This window comes from Eschrichtius robustus, chromosome 12 (assembly GCF_028021215.1).
Source record: "Eschrichtius robustus isolate mEscRob2 chromosome 12, mEscRob2.pri, whole genome shotgun sequence".
NCBI lineage: Eukaryota > Metazoa > Chordata > Mammalia > Artiodactyla > Eschrichtiidae > Eschrichtius > Eschrichtius robustus.
Genome location: NC_090835.1, coordinates 42,580,058 through 42,595,374, shown reverse-complemented (window position 1 = coordinate 42,595,374; position 15,317 = coordinate 42,580,058). Strand labels below are relative to the sequence as shown.

General features: G+C 39.5%; 1 protein-coding gene across 1 annotated transcript in view; it reads left to right on the top strand.

Annotated features, from left to right (window-relative positions):
- LARS2 (leucyl-tRNA synthetase 2, mitochondrial) overlaps positions 1-15,317 on the top strand; it is a 156,368-nt gene that overhangs the window by 31,080 nt on the left and 109,971 nt on the right. Inside the window, exon 5 of the mRNA XM_068558880.1 lies at positions 2,680-2,740. Within this exon, the coding sequence (XP_068414981.1) occupies positions 2,680-2,740 (61 nt within the window). The remainder of the gene's footprint in view (positions 1-2,679; positions 2,741-15,317) is intronic.

The following is a 15,317-nucleotide window of genomic DNA, read 5'->3' as shown; positions in this document are numbered from 1 at the left end:
GTCTGTATTTGGTGTTTGCCTTTTAGCACGCTGTATTCTTGTCTAAGAAATAACAAAGAGGGTTTGGATATTCATTCATGTGTTCATTTTGATGCTTTGTTATTTACAGTTATTCTTCCTTTGAGTATGTACATTTGGAAGGAAAAAGGAGAAGGAAAGGGTGACATTTGTTAAATTTCTACAGTGCTCCTCATCTTCCTGACCATAGTTTGAGCCATATTCAAATTCCACATTATAATTTTCTCTGCAAATTCTGTTAATTTTTTGCCTTCACCATTTTGAAGCAAGAGGAACTTAGATATTCACCGAGGAAATATATGGCCAATTTATTCTGGGTGTGGCTTTCTCCAAGGAGGACATACTCCCAGTACCCCCTGTGCCTCAGGCTTCCATGTACTTGTGGGCCAGCAGTGCCCATCCCTCTCCCTCCTGGTAAAGCCTTGAGGGCCTTATACCAGAACCCAGCAGAATGTTCTGGGCTCACTCCAGCCCCTTTCACAAAGCCTTTCCTCACCCTACCCCTCAGAGGTAGAGAGGGCAGTTCAAAGTCTATCCCCATTGTCTTTCACCTCCCTTTGCTTTATCTTACCCAAGGCTACATTGTAAAAAGAAATATCTTCTGCACCATCTACTTGTCTTTTTTCTTCCTAATCCCTAGTTTCCACTTTTCCAATTATGGTTAATTCTAGAGTAATGGGCGTGATGAAAAAAAGGAGGAAATAATGATTTAAATAAAATGAGTCAAATATGGTATAAATTTGATGTAAGCTAGGCCAGGGATTGGCAAATTCCATGGGCCAAATTTGGCCCTGCCTGATTTTGTAAATAAAGTTTTATTGGAACACAAGCTACACCCATTTGTTTATATATCGGTCATGGCTGCTTTCATGATGCAATGGCAGAACTGAGTAGTTGTGACAGAGACCATATGGCTCACAGAGCTGAAAACATTTACCATCTGGCCCTTTACAGAAAGTTTGCCAACTCCTCCAAGGAGGAGTAGTAAGCATAGCAGTAAAGAAGATGGCCCCTGAATCAGGCCATATAGGTAAAAATCCTGCCTCTCCTTCTTCCTAGCCATTCACCTTGAGCAAATTACCTAACCTCTCTGTGCCTCAGTTTATTTATCAGTAAAGGAGGGATAGTCATAGGTCCTACCTCTTATGAATGGATAAAGATTAAGCACTGTCTTAGTCAGCTGCTATAACAAAAATACCATAGTCTGGGTGGCTTATAAACAACAGAAATGTATTTCTCACAGTTCTAGAGGCTGGGAAGTCCGAGATCAAGGCACTTGCAGATTTGGTGTCTGGTGAGGACCAGCTTCTTGGTTCATAGACAGCTGTCTTCTCTCTGTGTCTTGACATGGTAGAAGGGACAAGGTTGCTCTCTGGAGACTCTTTTATAAAGGCACTAATCTGGTTACCTCTCAAAGTACCTTTGGTTACCTCAAAATACCATCACGTTTGCAGATAAGGTTTTAACATAACAGTATGAGGGGGACACAAACATTCAGTCTGTTGTAAGCACTTTTCTGCAAAATGCTTAACACGAGGCTTGGAATTAAAATAAGCTATTGTTAGCTAATCAGAGATCACCTAGAGAACTTCTTCATGGTTTTTCATATTTTCAGTCTGCTTGAACTGAAAGGGGACACAGTAGAAATGAATTAGTCCTTTTTCTTTAAAAAGAAAAAAGAGGACCTAGAGATTATCATATTAACTGAAGTAAGTCAGACAGAGAAAGACAAATATCATATGATATCACTTACGTGTGGAATCTAAAAAAATGATACAAATGAACTTATTTACAAAACAGAAATAGACTCACAGACATAGAAAACAAATTTATGGTTACCAAAGGGGATAGTGGGGTGGAGCAGGGGGGAATAAATTAGGAGTTTGGGATTAACATATACATATTACTGTATATAAAATAGACAAACAACAAGGACCTATTGTATAGCACAGGGAACTATACTCTGTCTTGTAATAACCTATAATGGAAAATAATCTGAAAAATATATTTATATGTATATATGTATAACTGAATCACTTTACTATATATTTGAAACTAACACAACACTGTAAATTAAGTATATTTCAATTAAAGTTAAAATTTTTTTAATTAAAAAAATTTAAATAGAAAAAAGTAAATAATATTTTCTTATTTCATATTATATTAAAGTTGATTAATTTACTTCTCTCCTCTTTTCCAATTGTTGGAGAGTTTTCGGTTTTAGGTTTTGATTGACAGAGCACTGTATGGCTCCTCTTGGATTCCCGCAATTTGTATGTTAAGATTTTTCTTTTCAGTCGCTTTTAAATTTGTAAATGCTTGGCCTAAATTTGTGCAGAATACAGGCATATGGATGGGCCAGGAGTGCACAAATCAGAAGGGTTGCCTTCCTGAATGGCCAGGGAAAGGGTTAGTCCCCAGGACCAAAGACTGTCATGGTTTTTAGTGGATTTTGCACAGGTCCAAAGAATAGATGTCTTCTACTAGGCAGATATTTTCACTGATTCTTAGTAATTAATTTTTTCGCCAGGGCGAAACAACACTTAAAGCCCTTTGGAATAATCTAGACTTTTCCAGTTTCCTTTTCATATTCTCAAAGTGTAGTTTGTTTATGGCTTTTCCTGTTTCTAAAATCCAAACTCTTTTCCCTTTGTTTTGCAGTAATATTAGACACATGAGGAAACAACTTGATCGACTGGGCCTGTGTTTCAGCTGGGATAGGGTAAGTCACCTTTTTCCTGGAAGGTCTTTATTTTAAACAAGGTCCTGATTGAATGCGGGATTGTGCACATTTACTTTATCTTCCTTCTCTTCAGGTTGGGAGGAAGGAGGAAAAGAAGGGTGGCAGAAAGCAGGAGGGAAGGATTAGCACTCCACAAATAAAAAAGTATCCCCAGTGGATAATTTGCCTGCAAACAAGTAATTTTCTGTGGGATTAAGCTAAGAGAGTTAACATCTTATTTAACTTCACAGTTGGCTATTATTTATGTGTGGCAAAAGCTTTGCACAAGGATTTCTCGTGTTCTCAGCAATAGTTTAAAAAGACTATTGGAATCTATGTAAAAGTGATTAAATATCAACCTATGTGGTCCCTTTAGGTGATTAGGTGTAGGTTGATGGATCATTTATCTCTTTTGTTCCATGTTTGGAATTGAGGCGTATAACAAATAGCCTTTTGGTATAAAATGTTTTCAAACTGTGTATTAAACCACTGGAGAATTCCAGACCTGGGTGGAGCTCAGTGAAGACCACCTGGGTGTTAGGAACACCCGCACTAAATATGGCTGAGCCCTTTAAAGCTCTGGCCAAAGACCACCCCTTAGACATTGATGAGTGGTCTGTTAGGTAAGATGAACTCTTGCTTGTCCTCTCCACAAACCAATGTCGTGATCTCTCTTAGCATCCCATTAACTCCACAAAATGCTTTTCATTGCTGGGTCTGTCAAGTTCAAGTTCACATCCTTTTACTCATGCGAAGCACCTGGAACAAACCCAAATGTAATCACCTTCTCCTCCTCCCCCATAATTTCTTAAATGATTGCAATTTGATGAGTACAGTAAAAAAGAGTGAAAATCAAACACGTTTAAACAGTCCCTGCTTTTTTCTTTTTTTCTATTTTTTCTTTTTTAGCTTCTTTAGATAAGGTCATGGGTTGAATCAAGTTCTTATTGTAGCACTGATGCCATTTTTATCACTAACGTGCAAGGTCACCAGGGTTTCATTTGGTAGAGGTGTGAAAAAGTCCTGGTGCCTGAGTCAAGTTGTCCTGAGGTGCCAGTGGGGAAGTGCTGATGGAGAATGAAATGCATTCTAATGTGGAGAGAACTGAGTAATGCCCTCAGCTCTCCAGAGATGCGTTGAGAGCAGAGATGGGCTTGTTAACCCTCTAGGATGAGAACTAGCCTAGTCCTACGCAGGGACAGCAACCATAAATAGTTCAAAAATTAATGGATTGTTTTCCTGGTTATCATAGAAGATTAGAAAATACAGAAAAGTATAAGGAAGAACATAATGTGGTTAATGTGGTTAACCACAATGTAGTTAATTTAAGGTCCTTGTATAGTTCCTTGTAGTCTTTTATTCTGGGATATTATATAATTTACTTTTGCAAAAAAGAATTCATAATTTGTGTTTTTTATTTTGCTTTTTTTTACCTGCTATTCATGAACATTTTCCCAGTTTATTAAATATTCTTTGGAAAAAGTGACTTTTTATAGCTGTATAGTTTTCCATCCTATGAATGTATCATAATTTATGTAACCTACCCCTTATTATCATACGTTTAGATAGATTCTAATGTTTCTCTGTTATAAATATAGGTTCTCAATCCCTCTCGTAAAAATCTGAAGTCCAGAAAGCTGTAAACACGAAAAGTTTTTCCATAACTCATTTGACTGCAAAACCTGACCTGAACTGATGTTTATCTCACTTAGAATGAATATTCATATATTTTACTCTACGAATAGTGATGTAATTGATTACCAGGTGCTTTCCCAGACCTAGTTAGGTAAATATACTGTTACCTTTTCATATCCAAAAAGGTCTTAGTTCTGAAGCACCACAGTTGGACCACAAGCATTTCAGATAAGGGATTTTGAACCTGTTAGTGCAGGATTGTAGATAAATATCATCACCCCTGCTGTCAGTGTCTAATAGTTACTGAACAATTCCCATGGGCCAGGCACCCGTAATTCTCTCTTCAGATCTCCAGAAAGCTCTAAAATGTGGGTGATTTTATTGACATCATTTTATTGCTGGTCACCCAAGTGGCAGGGCTGGGCTAATCCACTGGCCAATTTATGACTGCTGTGCTCACCTCCCGCACTTGGAGCAGATACTTTAGTACACACATTTTATTTCCTTAATATGACTTCTCAAAAAACCATGAGCAAGTTTAAAGCTTACAGTACTTGAATTTAAAGATACTTAAAGGTATAATTTGCTTATGTTACTTTGCTATTGCCAAATTATCCTCCATAAAGGTTATACATATTTATACTCCCAAGTTATTATATAGTTGTTTTCACCTGTACTTCTTTTGTTGTTAGTGATGAGTTTTTCCGTGCTTTTAATGAATGTTTGAATTTGGGGAGGGAGGGTGTGTGTGAATAATCTAATCATGTCTTTTGCCCATATGGTTAGAGGGTGTTTGTCCTTTTCTTAATGATTTTCATTTTGTTACAAATATTTTCCCTCAATTTATCATTTGCCTTGCATTTTGTTTGTAGTGGGATTATTGTTAGCACACAAATATGTACTTGGAAAGGCTTTTCAGATAAATACATTTTTGTTCTCAATCTTGTGTTTAATTTTGCATTTAACTCAACTGGAATTATTTTAGTATATGATATAAGACAAGGAATTCCTCCTTTTTCTGAATAACCAACTGTTTCTGTCTTTGATTTTCAAACATTCTTTTCCTCATTGATTTAAAAGGCTACCTTTATTATAACCATCTTCTTTTACACTTATTATACAGTAAGTTCTGTTTCTGTTCATTTGATCCATTTATTACTATGTCATTACTAAGCTATTTTTAGTTACAGTTGCTTTATAATTGGCTCTAATACCAGGTAACAGAAGTTGCTTCTTATTGTCTGATACTGACAGTGCCATCCCTACTATCTTGTGTTTCTGTTTCCTTGATATATTTTGCCCATTTGAAAAAAATTTTATCCTTTATTTGTTGAATTCTTTTGGTGTATCACTTGTGGATACAATTAATTAAAAAAATTAAAAGATGGACAAAGCATATGGGGGAAACCTTCTTTTGGCTAATCTAGAGTCTTTGTCTTTAACAGGGAAGTGTAAGCTATTTGTATTTGTTTTTATAACTAGTATAGCAATTCTTTATTGTGCTAAAAGATAGCTGTAAGGGTCTTAAACCACGTGTTTAGTATCAACATAAAAAATAAAACAGAACATATGTTTTTGCCTCCCATGTATCAATAAGGTAAGGAGATTAGCTGGCAGCATTGGGTCTTCATTGCTGCGCATGGGCTTTCTCTAGTTGCAGCGAGCAGGGGCTACTCTTTGTTGTGGTGAGTGGGCTTCTCATTGTAGTGGTTTCTCTTGTTGCGGAGAACGGGCTCTAGGTGCATGGGCTTCAGTAGTTGCAGCACGTGGGCTCAGTAGTTGTGGCTCGTGAGCTCTAGAGCGCAGGCTCAGTAGTTGTGGCACATGGGCTTAGTTGCTCTGCGGCATGTGGGATCTTCCTGGATCAGGGACCGAACCCATGTCCCTTGCATTGGCAGATGGATTCTTAACCACTGTGCCACCAGGGAAGTCCCACACTTTCCACTTTCTAAATCTATTTTCCAGAGTTTTTTTTGGGTATGTTCTGAGATTTTAGGCCTAATTTCTTCTTCTTCTTCTTCTTCTTTTTTTAAATTAATTAATTTATTTATTTATTTATTTTTGGCTGTGTTGGGTCTTCGTTTCTGTGCGAGGGCTTTCTCTGGTTGCAGCAAGCGGGGGCCACTCTTCATGGTGGTGCGCGGGCCTCTCATTATCGCAGCCTCTCTTGTTGCGGAGCACAGGCTCCAGACGTGCAGGCTCAGTAGTTGTGGCTCACGGGCCTAGTTGCTCCGCGGCATGTGGGATCTTCCCAGACCAGGGCTCGAACCCGTGTCCCCTGCATTGGCAGGCAGATTCTCAACCACTGCGCCACCAGGGAAGCCCCCTAATTTCTTCTTATTGTAATTTTTCTTATCATGTATCATTTCTTAAATATAAACATAGATCTTTGCTTTTGGTTTTAGAATCATTTTCATAGCAAATTACTTAAACTGAATGCTCCTTAACTAGTTTCAGTGCTCATCAGTAGACCTTATAGAGCATGATTGCCCACTTTCACAATTTAGATTCATGAAAGAAAATGTTTAGATATTTTAGCTCTTGCTTTGAATCTTCCGATATTACATGTTATTTTCATAATGGAGAATGACTTTTCGTTGCTTTCACCTATGACCAGCAACTTACTGGGGTATGAAATTCTCTTTTCTTTCAAATCTCTTTAGTAGACCTTGATCCTTGATTTACTGTCTTAAAAAAAAAAACAAATTATAGACTCACAGGAATTTGCCAAGATAGTATAGACAGATCCTATGGACCCTTCATCCAGCTTCCCCCAATGATAACATTTTATACAACTACAATATAATATCAAAACCAGGAAATTAACATTGGCACAATACTATTAACTGGAGTACAAATTTTATTCAGATTTCACCAGTTTTTATATGTACACACAGTGTGTGTGTGTGTGTGTGTGTGTGTATAGGAGTAGTAGTAGTAATTCTGTACAATTTAATCACATGTGTAGATTTATGGAATGACCACCCTCTGGCCCATTGGCCTCTGATGGAGAAGTTCTGAGGCCAGCCCAGATCATCTCTTTGTAATACAGTGATCTTTCTACCCTCGTTTTGATGCTTGTTGGACTCCTGTCTCTGCCTTTTCCATTTAAAATTTTCATCAGAGTGTAGCTCAGTGTCCATCCTTTCACTTTAATTTTGCCTGGTGCTTGGTGACCATTTTTGATCTGCAGTGTAGGTATTTCCTCCTGTTGGTTTTCTAGACTCTCTTTCTCAAGAACACTGATTTTGAGTGTGTGCTCTGTTCACTGTCCTCCATTGTTTTCACCATCTTTCTCATGATTTTGGTCCCTTTGTTCTTCTCTACCTTTTGGGAGAACTTCTCATGTTTGCTTTCCACATCACTGATTCAGTTTCTATTGAATCAGGGCTGCTTTGTATGGTTTCTAATGCAGATAGTAATGCTATTGTATTTTTAGATTGATTCTTAGTGTTCCTCATCTCATTCAGTTTGCATTTTCTTTCTCAAGCCTCTTGGCCAACTGCTTTTTTTTCTTCTTATTTTGCTATCTTATCTCATTTCACAGACTGTGTATGTTCAAAGATCTTCTTGAGAATACAAGGTGATGCTCTTGAAAAATTATTTTTGCTTCTTGTAATAAATCTTTTTACAAGTTTGAAATGCTGTGCTCTCCTTGTTTGTTTCAGAATCTTTTCATAGACACCTTGTGGATTTTTCCCCCATTTCCTGAGTGAGGTGGACTAGTGTATCAGTTTAGGGATCCATCAGCATGAGGAGAGCGGAGTGGAAGCTCTGTCATACTCTCTGCCTCATTCATTTCTGTCCAGGTTCGGGGAACCCAGAGCTCCTGGGGCATCTTTCTCTTTGCTCTGATCTTTACCCGGGTGTGAGTTGTGGTATCACAGATGCCCCTGTGACACCCTGCCTGCTTCAAATGCTTCTGAGGCACCACAGACAGGGGTGTCCAGTTGGTGGGCTTTCTACCTGCTCCGTAGCCCACTCTCCCCTCTGGATTTGCCGTTTCAAGTAAGGGGTGACAGAGCCCTGCTTCTCAAGAACCCAGTCTGTCCTTAAGAGGGAGAGATGCTATTTGGCTTATGGTATTTTTCTTCAACCTAGTCCCATCTGCCAAAATTCCTTGACATTTCTGGCATGTCAGTGGCACCTCTGTTATTTCCTGTATTGGTGCGGTCCCCTCGGCCCCCATCTTTATATTCTCTTGGTCATTTTAATGGGAGTAATGGAAACAAGTTTAGATACATGTGTTCGTGATGCCCTTTTTCCCAGAAATCCACAGTGCTTTTTAATGAAACCTTTACAATCTGATTGGTCATATAGAGCAGCAGAGTGAGGAGGTAGAGGAATAGTTTATTTAATTGACGAGGCAGATCTGTACTCTTTGCAAATAACAATTCTAAAGTCCCATAAAAACTGGGTAATTAAGCAGATGGGTATCTGACAGTTAACAGAATATTTAAAAAATGAGATGGCTCAGAAACGTTATCTTCCTCCCCCAGGTGAAGAAAACTAACTTGAAAACGTGGCTCATGGCCTCATTCTTCCTGTCTTTGCCTGGATGGGAATCCCTGTAGGAATGGTCCAGCTCTGGAGCTGCATTCTCATCTTTCTTACAGAAAATGCTTAATTCTCTGAATTAAAAGGAAAAAAGTATACATTTCTTGAATTAATGGTGAGCCAGAATGATAATCAAATGATGTCTTTTAGCTCAGCACTGTGTTTCACTTTTTCAGACGTTATTCCGCAAATAGTTTGTATCGTCTCGATTTGGAAAGTAAGAAACTGAAAGCTGAATTTGAATAGTTGAACATCTACTAAGGGAAGAGTGAAGAGGAGATAAAATTCCAAACTGTGCAATGAGAGAGATCAGACGTGTTTTTTTGTGGAGCATTTACTTTGTGGAATAATTGGCAGCCTTTCTGGAGAGGGTGTGACCCTGCATTCTGCTCTCATGGGTTCAGATTATGGCCTTGGTGATCATGCACTGGTCCTAGGGGATGGCCCCGTGAGTTCCTTGTGACAGTGACATAGTTAGCTTCTAAGTTGTGTGGTATGGCCCACTGAGGCAAGTGTGTCTCTGACTTTGATCTCTACCGTCTCACCAGTGCTCTGGTGCCTGAGCTGGTTCTGGACCAGGCCTTGGCTGTGTTTTGATTGGCATAGACTCTGTGGCTTGATTTTTATCAGGAGTCATCTGGATAATTATTTGGGGACCAGTTCCCTAGGAGTTCCCTTCAAAACCAGACAAGTATACAAAAGGAAAAAAACATCCAAACCAGATAGGATTCAAAGTAATGCCTGTGGAATCTGCGAGAGCAGGGCTTTATTAGCTGTTTATGGTGCTTGCTGAGCAATCCCCAAACACTCATACTCCAATGTAAAATCAAAACAAAACAGGAACATAGGACTGGGCATAAATGACATTTGGATTAACTTTTCTTGTCTCCTTTACTAGAGTAATCAAGAGTTGACTCTGCTGAGTTTCTTTACTATGGAGATCTTATGAACTTTTATTTGCACTCATTCTCATTGGATTTTAAATTCCTGTGTTTGATTTCCTTCTCGTGTTTCTCCATTCTGCCTTCTCTACATGTTGGTGCCCAGTAATAAGACTGATGGCTTTGCCCATCAGTCCCCTTGGAGCCAGGCAAACACACGAATTACTGCCCCCAAGACAATCATCCATTGAAACGAACTCGGTGTGCCCCCCACCATGTTCCCCAAAGGCTGAGTGGGCTAAGGTGGATGTGTAGTGTGGTTATCCTGGAGCAGTGGAAGAGACACATCAGAACTGGGCTCCATCAGAATTTTTACTGGGACAGGCTTTTATGATGTCGAGCTTTTCCAAGTTTTATCCATCAATGCTGCACAGCCTACATAAATTAAGGGGGCTGCTGAGGCATTTGTGGCATCTCCACCATGTGCAGATGGTGCTTTGCTTCTATTTGCATCTCTTTGCTTCTATTTCTCTCTCTCTCTTTCTCCGTCTTTCTTCCCTTTCACTGTCCTCTTTCCATTCCCTTATTCTCATCCATTTTCCTTGACTCACCTTCCTTCCTTCCCTCCTTCCTTCCTTCTTCACAATTCCATTATCACACCTAAAACAATTAATGATAATACCATAAAATCATGGAATACCAGTCATTTTGCAGATTTCACTGGTTGTCTTATCAGTATTTCTTATTCCGTGGGTTTGTTTGCCTGCACTTCTGCTGGCCTTTTCTTCCCCACCCTCATGTCATAATCATGGTTTGGAACCAGTACTCTCTTTTCATCCAAAACACACACCCTTTGGACCATACCTGCATGAGTTTATTTTCAAAGACAGCATGATTTGTATGATTACAAAGTGAAAATTATTATTGCTTCAAGACCCTTACTACCTCGGAATTTTATTTACATAGAAGACTAGACATTCGAAAGGAAGGATTAAACTCCAAGAAATAATGAGGGTTCCAGGATAATAGAAAGATATATTTTTAACGGTTTTTATTTTAAAAGAATTTAAAGAATAGCCTAAAACAAAAAGGATTTAGGGCAAGTGATTGCCTGAAAACCTGGTTGGGAAGATTCCTGTTGTCAGAGCTTGGGGTTGTGGTTGCCTTGACAACGTGTAACAGGCCCTCGAAGTGTTTGACTTTCTGAGTCCTCTTTCAAGTCCTTACAGAGGTGAAGCAGTTGGTCTGGTAGATCTCTGACTCTAGATTACTTTCTGTCTCTCAGAATCAGAAAATTAACCTTTTTCCAGAGGTTTTTCTTTTGGTTGGGAGGGAAGAGGCAATACCTTTGTTTTAACTGAAATGAATTGGCAGCATATCTCTAGTGCTTTCATTTCAGGGAAGGTTGGTGCTGGTGCATAAGGGTTAGTGTTCAGAATTGTCATCATCTCGAGGCTGGGAACCACGTCTCATAATGAATACCTAGCACACATGCAGCTGACCTCATGCACAGCTGTGACAGCTCAGTCCTTACCAGCCTAAAACATGGAGGGAAGTTTTTCATTGCCTCAGACAGGATAGTGTTCTTGGACTCTTCAGCCCTAACTAAAGAAGGAGGTCTCCTGGGGCCGCTCAGCAAATGTGGCTATGCAAGGAAGTAGTTTGTTTTATCCTCATCCCCAGTGGTGGTCATGAGCCCTATCAAGGATGTACACTCTGGCTAATGGGAATAGAATTTACCAATTTAATGCTTGTTAAATGCTTCTAGGAGATTGGATCTTGGATGCTCATTCCAGAGGCTTGGGTTTTGGTGATAGGCTTTACCATTCACACATGGTGGGCATGATCTGTTGCCCCTCTGAGCCTCAAGTTCTTATGGTTATTAAAGAGATTAGATCACTCTTCAAATACTGTAGAAAATAAGAGTACAAAACCTCTTTCCCCATGGCTGAATCAGGTCTCCAGGTCAGTTTTGCATAATGGCCAGTACAACCTTTGACAGAACAGGTGCCTGTAGGTGTACAATGCAAGGTGCTCTAAGCGTGTGGTTCAAGATCGCAAGGTCTTGAAGATGAAGTTGTTACTCCATGAAAATAACAAGGATAATTTATGTGTGTGCTTATACCAGTGGTTCTCAAACATCGGCGAGCATCAGAATCACCAAGAGGGCTTATTAAACCACAGATTTCTGGGCCCCACCCCCAGAGTTTCTGATGCAGAAGGTCTGTGGTTTTGTTTTTCTATTCAGAAAAAAAGGATCTTAGGAATGATTGTGCTCCCAAACCTTATTAGGTAGGAATCATAAGAAGACCTACCATCAATTTTTTCTGACATGTGGTAGAGCGTAAATGAATAATAAAAACAAAATTTTAAGACATAGGCAATGTTTTTGCAAGTACAAGATTATTTTTATAACTTCTTTCACTGTGAAATATTAGACGTGGATAGATAAAGCAAAAGCGTATATGTAAAGCTTAACGCATTATTGGAATGTACAGCTACCACCTAGGTTAAGAAACAGAACTTTGCAGCACCCAGCAGTTCTCTGTGTGCCCTTTTCCAATCACAGCTCCATATCTCCCCACTACCACTATCATAGGGAACCTCTGTTCTGACATTTCTGATAATCACTGCCTTGTTTTCAGTTTTACCACCTACATATAGTTTTCATAGTTACATAAATGAACTCACATAGTATGTGTTCTTTTGCGTCTAGCTTCTTTAACTCAACATTATGATCAGAGAATATTCTCTGCATGATTTTCTGGAGGAAGAACATTCCTGTGTGTCTCCTGTACTCTCAGTACTCTACTACAGCACCTTCACTTCTGACACCAGATGTGTGTCCTACAATTTAACTCAATTCTGATACAATCTACATGGAGATGGTGTCAGATCCCACAGGTTAAAGGCTTAGCCCTACAGGACTTTCCCCCTCCCCCACTTCTTATGCCAATTACAAGTCCAGGTTGTTACCTATGCTTCTGACCAACTGCCTATATGTCAGAGGTTCCCACAACCCTTCCTTGATTAATTTGCTAGCAAGAATTCGTGAATTTCACAGAATTCAGGAAAGCAGTCTACTTACTAGATTAGTGATTTATTACAAAGGACATCAAAGGATACAGATGAACATCCAGATGACGAAGTATATAGGATGAGGTCCAGGAGGGTCTCAAGCACAGAATCTTCTGTCCCAGTGGAACTGGGATGGGCCACCCTTCCTGCACGTTATCATCCAGAGGCTCATCAAATCTTACTGTTCAAGAGTTTTTATAGAACAGGGATGGACTCCCTGACTCTCCGTTTGAACTCCTCTGTCACTGTCCCATCAGGGAGAGGGAGGGGCACCTCATTACTGCTGGTTGGAGTAGAAGTCCAGACCCCACCCCTGTGGTCTCCACTGACACCGCCAAGGGTTTTTTTTTCCTAAGTTAACTTGCATTTTATTTTATTTTTATTGAAGTATAGTGGATTTATAATGTTGTGTTAGTTTCTGCTGTACAGCAAAGTGATTCAATTATACATATTTACATTCTTTTTTTATATATATTCTTTTCCATTACAGTTTATCATAGGGTATTCAATATAGTTCTTTGTACTATACAGTAGGACCTTGTTGTTTATCCGTTCTGTATATAAAAGCTTAGTGCCCAGCAGGGGTAGGAGAGTCCCGGCTTTCCACTCAACCTCCTCTGATGCCACACTGACGCTGAGAGAGATTGGGCTGCCTTTTTATTGCCTCCCAAGGTTGTAGGTCTAGACTCTCCACTGAGCCCTTGCTGGCGAGGGTAGGACTGTCATTTTTTTTTCTGTGGTGTTGACTAAGGTAGAGCAATTACTGTCTAAATTTTCTCTCTTGCTAGGCTGTCCCTTTCCTGGTACTCTGGCTAAAGAGAGCAGGCTTTTCTTTTTTCTTTTTTCTTCTTTTTAATTTTTTGTCTGTACTCCTTGGCATTTCTGGATTACTGGCTTCATTAGCTCCAATTCTGGGACTTATGAGAAAATCCATGGAACTCACCACTGTGTCACTCCTCAGGTGCTGAGGTCTCTAATTAGTCTACCTTCTCTTCTCAATTTATTGGACTCTATGTTTGTTTTATACATATATATAATATTCAAGGTTTTTAGTTGTACTTAGTGGAAAGAACAGGGAAAAGTACACGTATTCCATCTTCTCAGAAGAAGACAGCATATATAGTTTTAAATCCCTCCTTCTTCCTGTGAGATTCTGATCTGCACTTCCCTGTCCGTAATCTTTCCCTTAAACATCATTGGACTAAAAGATCTTCAAAATAATTTTCTATACTATTTTCTAAGTTTATAGTTTTATTTCTTGCTCTGTGTCACATAGGAAATCTTTTAAGCTGTGATGGGTTTCTACTACTCGTTGCTTATGGCGCTCGCAGGCAGCAGAGCAGCTCATTTTGGGCACTGCTGTCGCTTTTGCATCCTAGGAATTGATGAATTGATATTTCCTCTTCCTCTGGATCCATGCCCGTATCTAACAAATAGCCTTCACCTTATTCAGGAAACCTAGAGAACTCACATCTCAAAAATATCTTTCAGATGACTCTGCCCTGTTGATCCTGAAACTTTCAAGAATGTTGCAGATAAAATTAATGTTCTTTTCCTTCCAGAAAAATGGAACAGTTGTAAAGAGCTGGCTTGGCATGGATAGTTGAAATACTGGCATCTCCCCAAATAGACCGATAACAAACTGCAACTCAAGCCCATTCATCTTATCTGTAGTTTAATGGAGGGTTTTCGTTCCCAACTGTCTAGTTAGAAAAGCTGTCTGTATTGTTTGACTGCCTTGATGAAATTCTTGTCAGCTGGCAAAGAACAGTTACCAGGAAATTAGGCAAATTGTTGCTTCTTGTCCGATTATGGATAGTTTACAGAATCTTGTGCAGTTTGTAGCAGGAGGCAGCTTTCAGGTTACCATAAAAATGACAATGCTCAAAAAATAATGGTCAAGGGACTTCCCTGGTGGTACAGTGGTAAAGAATCAGCCTTCCAATGCAGGGGACGCGGGTTCGATCCCTGGTTGGGGAACTAAGATCCCACATGCCTCGGGGCAATTAAGCCCACACGCCACAACTACTGAGCTTGCGCGCTTCAACTAGAGAGCCCATGTGCTGCAGCTTTAGAGCCCACACGCTCTGGAGCCCGCGTACCACAACTAGAGAGAAGCCCATGTGCTGCAAACGAAAGATCCCTCATGCCTCAACAAAGATCCTGCCTGCTGCAACTGAGACCCAATGATGCCAAAAAAATAAATAAATAAATAATGGTCAAGAAAATAGCAAAAGAGGAGCTTACTGATGAGTCTGATTTCAGTTCAGAAAGTGTCAGTTGTCTTCAGAACTGCAAAGACCATGATTTCCCTTCACTTAATACTCATTCTCTAAATTGGCTTCAAGAGCACGTAGAACATGAACTTTTCAAATTACTTGAAAATTTAGCTGTAGCCCTAGATTTGAAAAACAAGACCTTTAAGA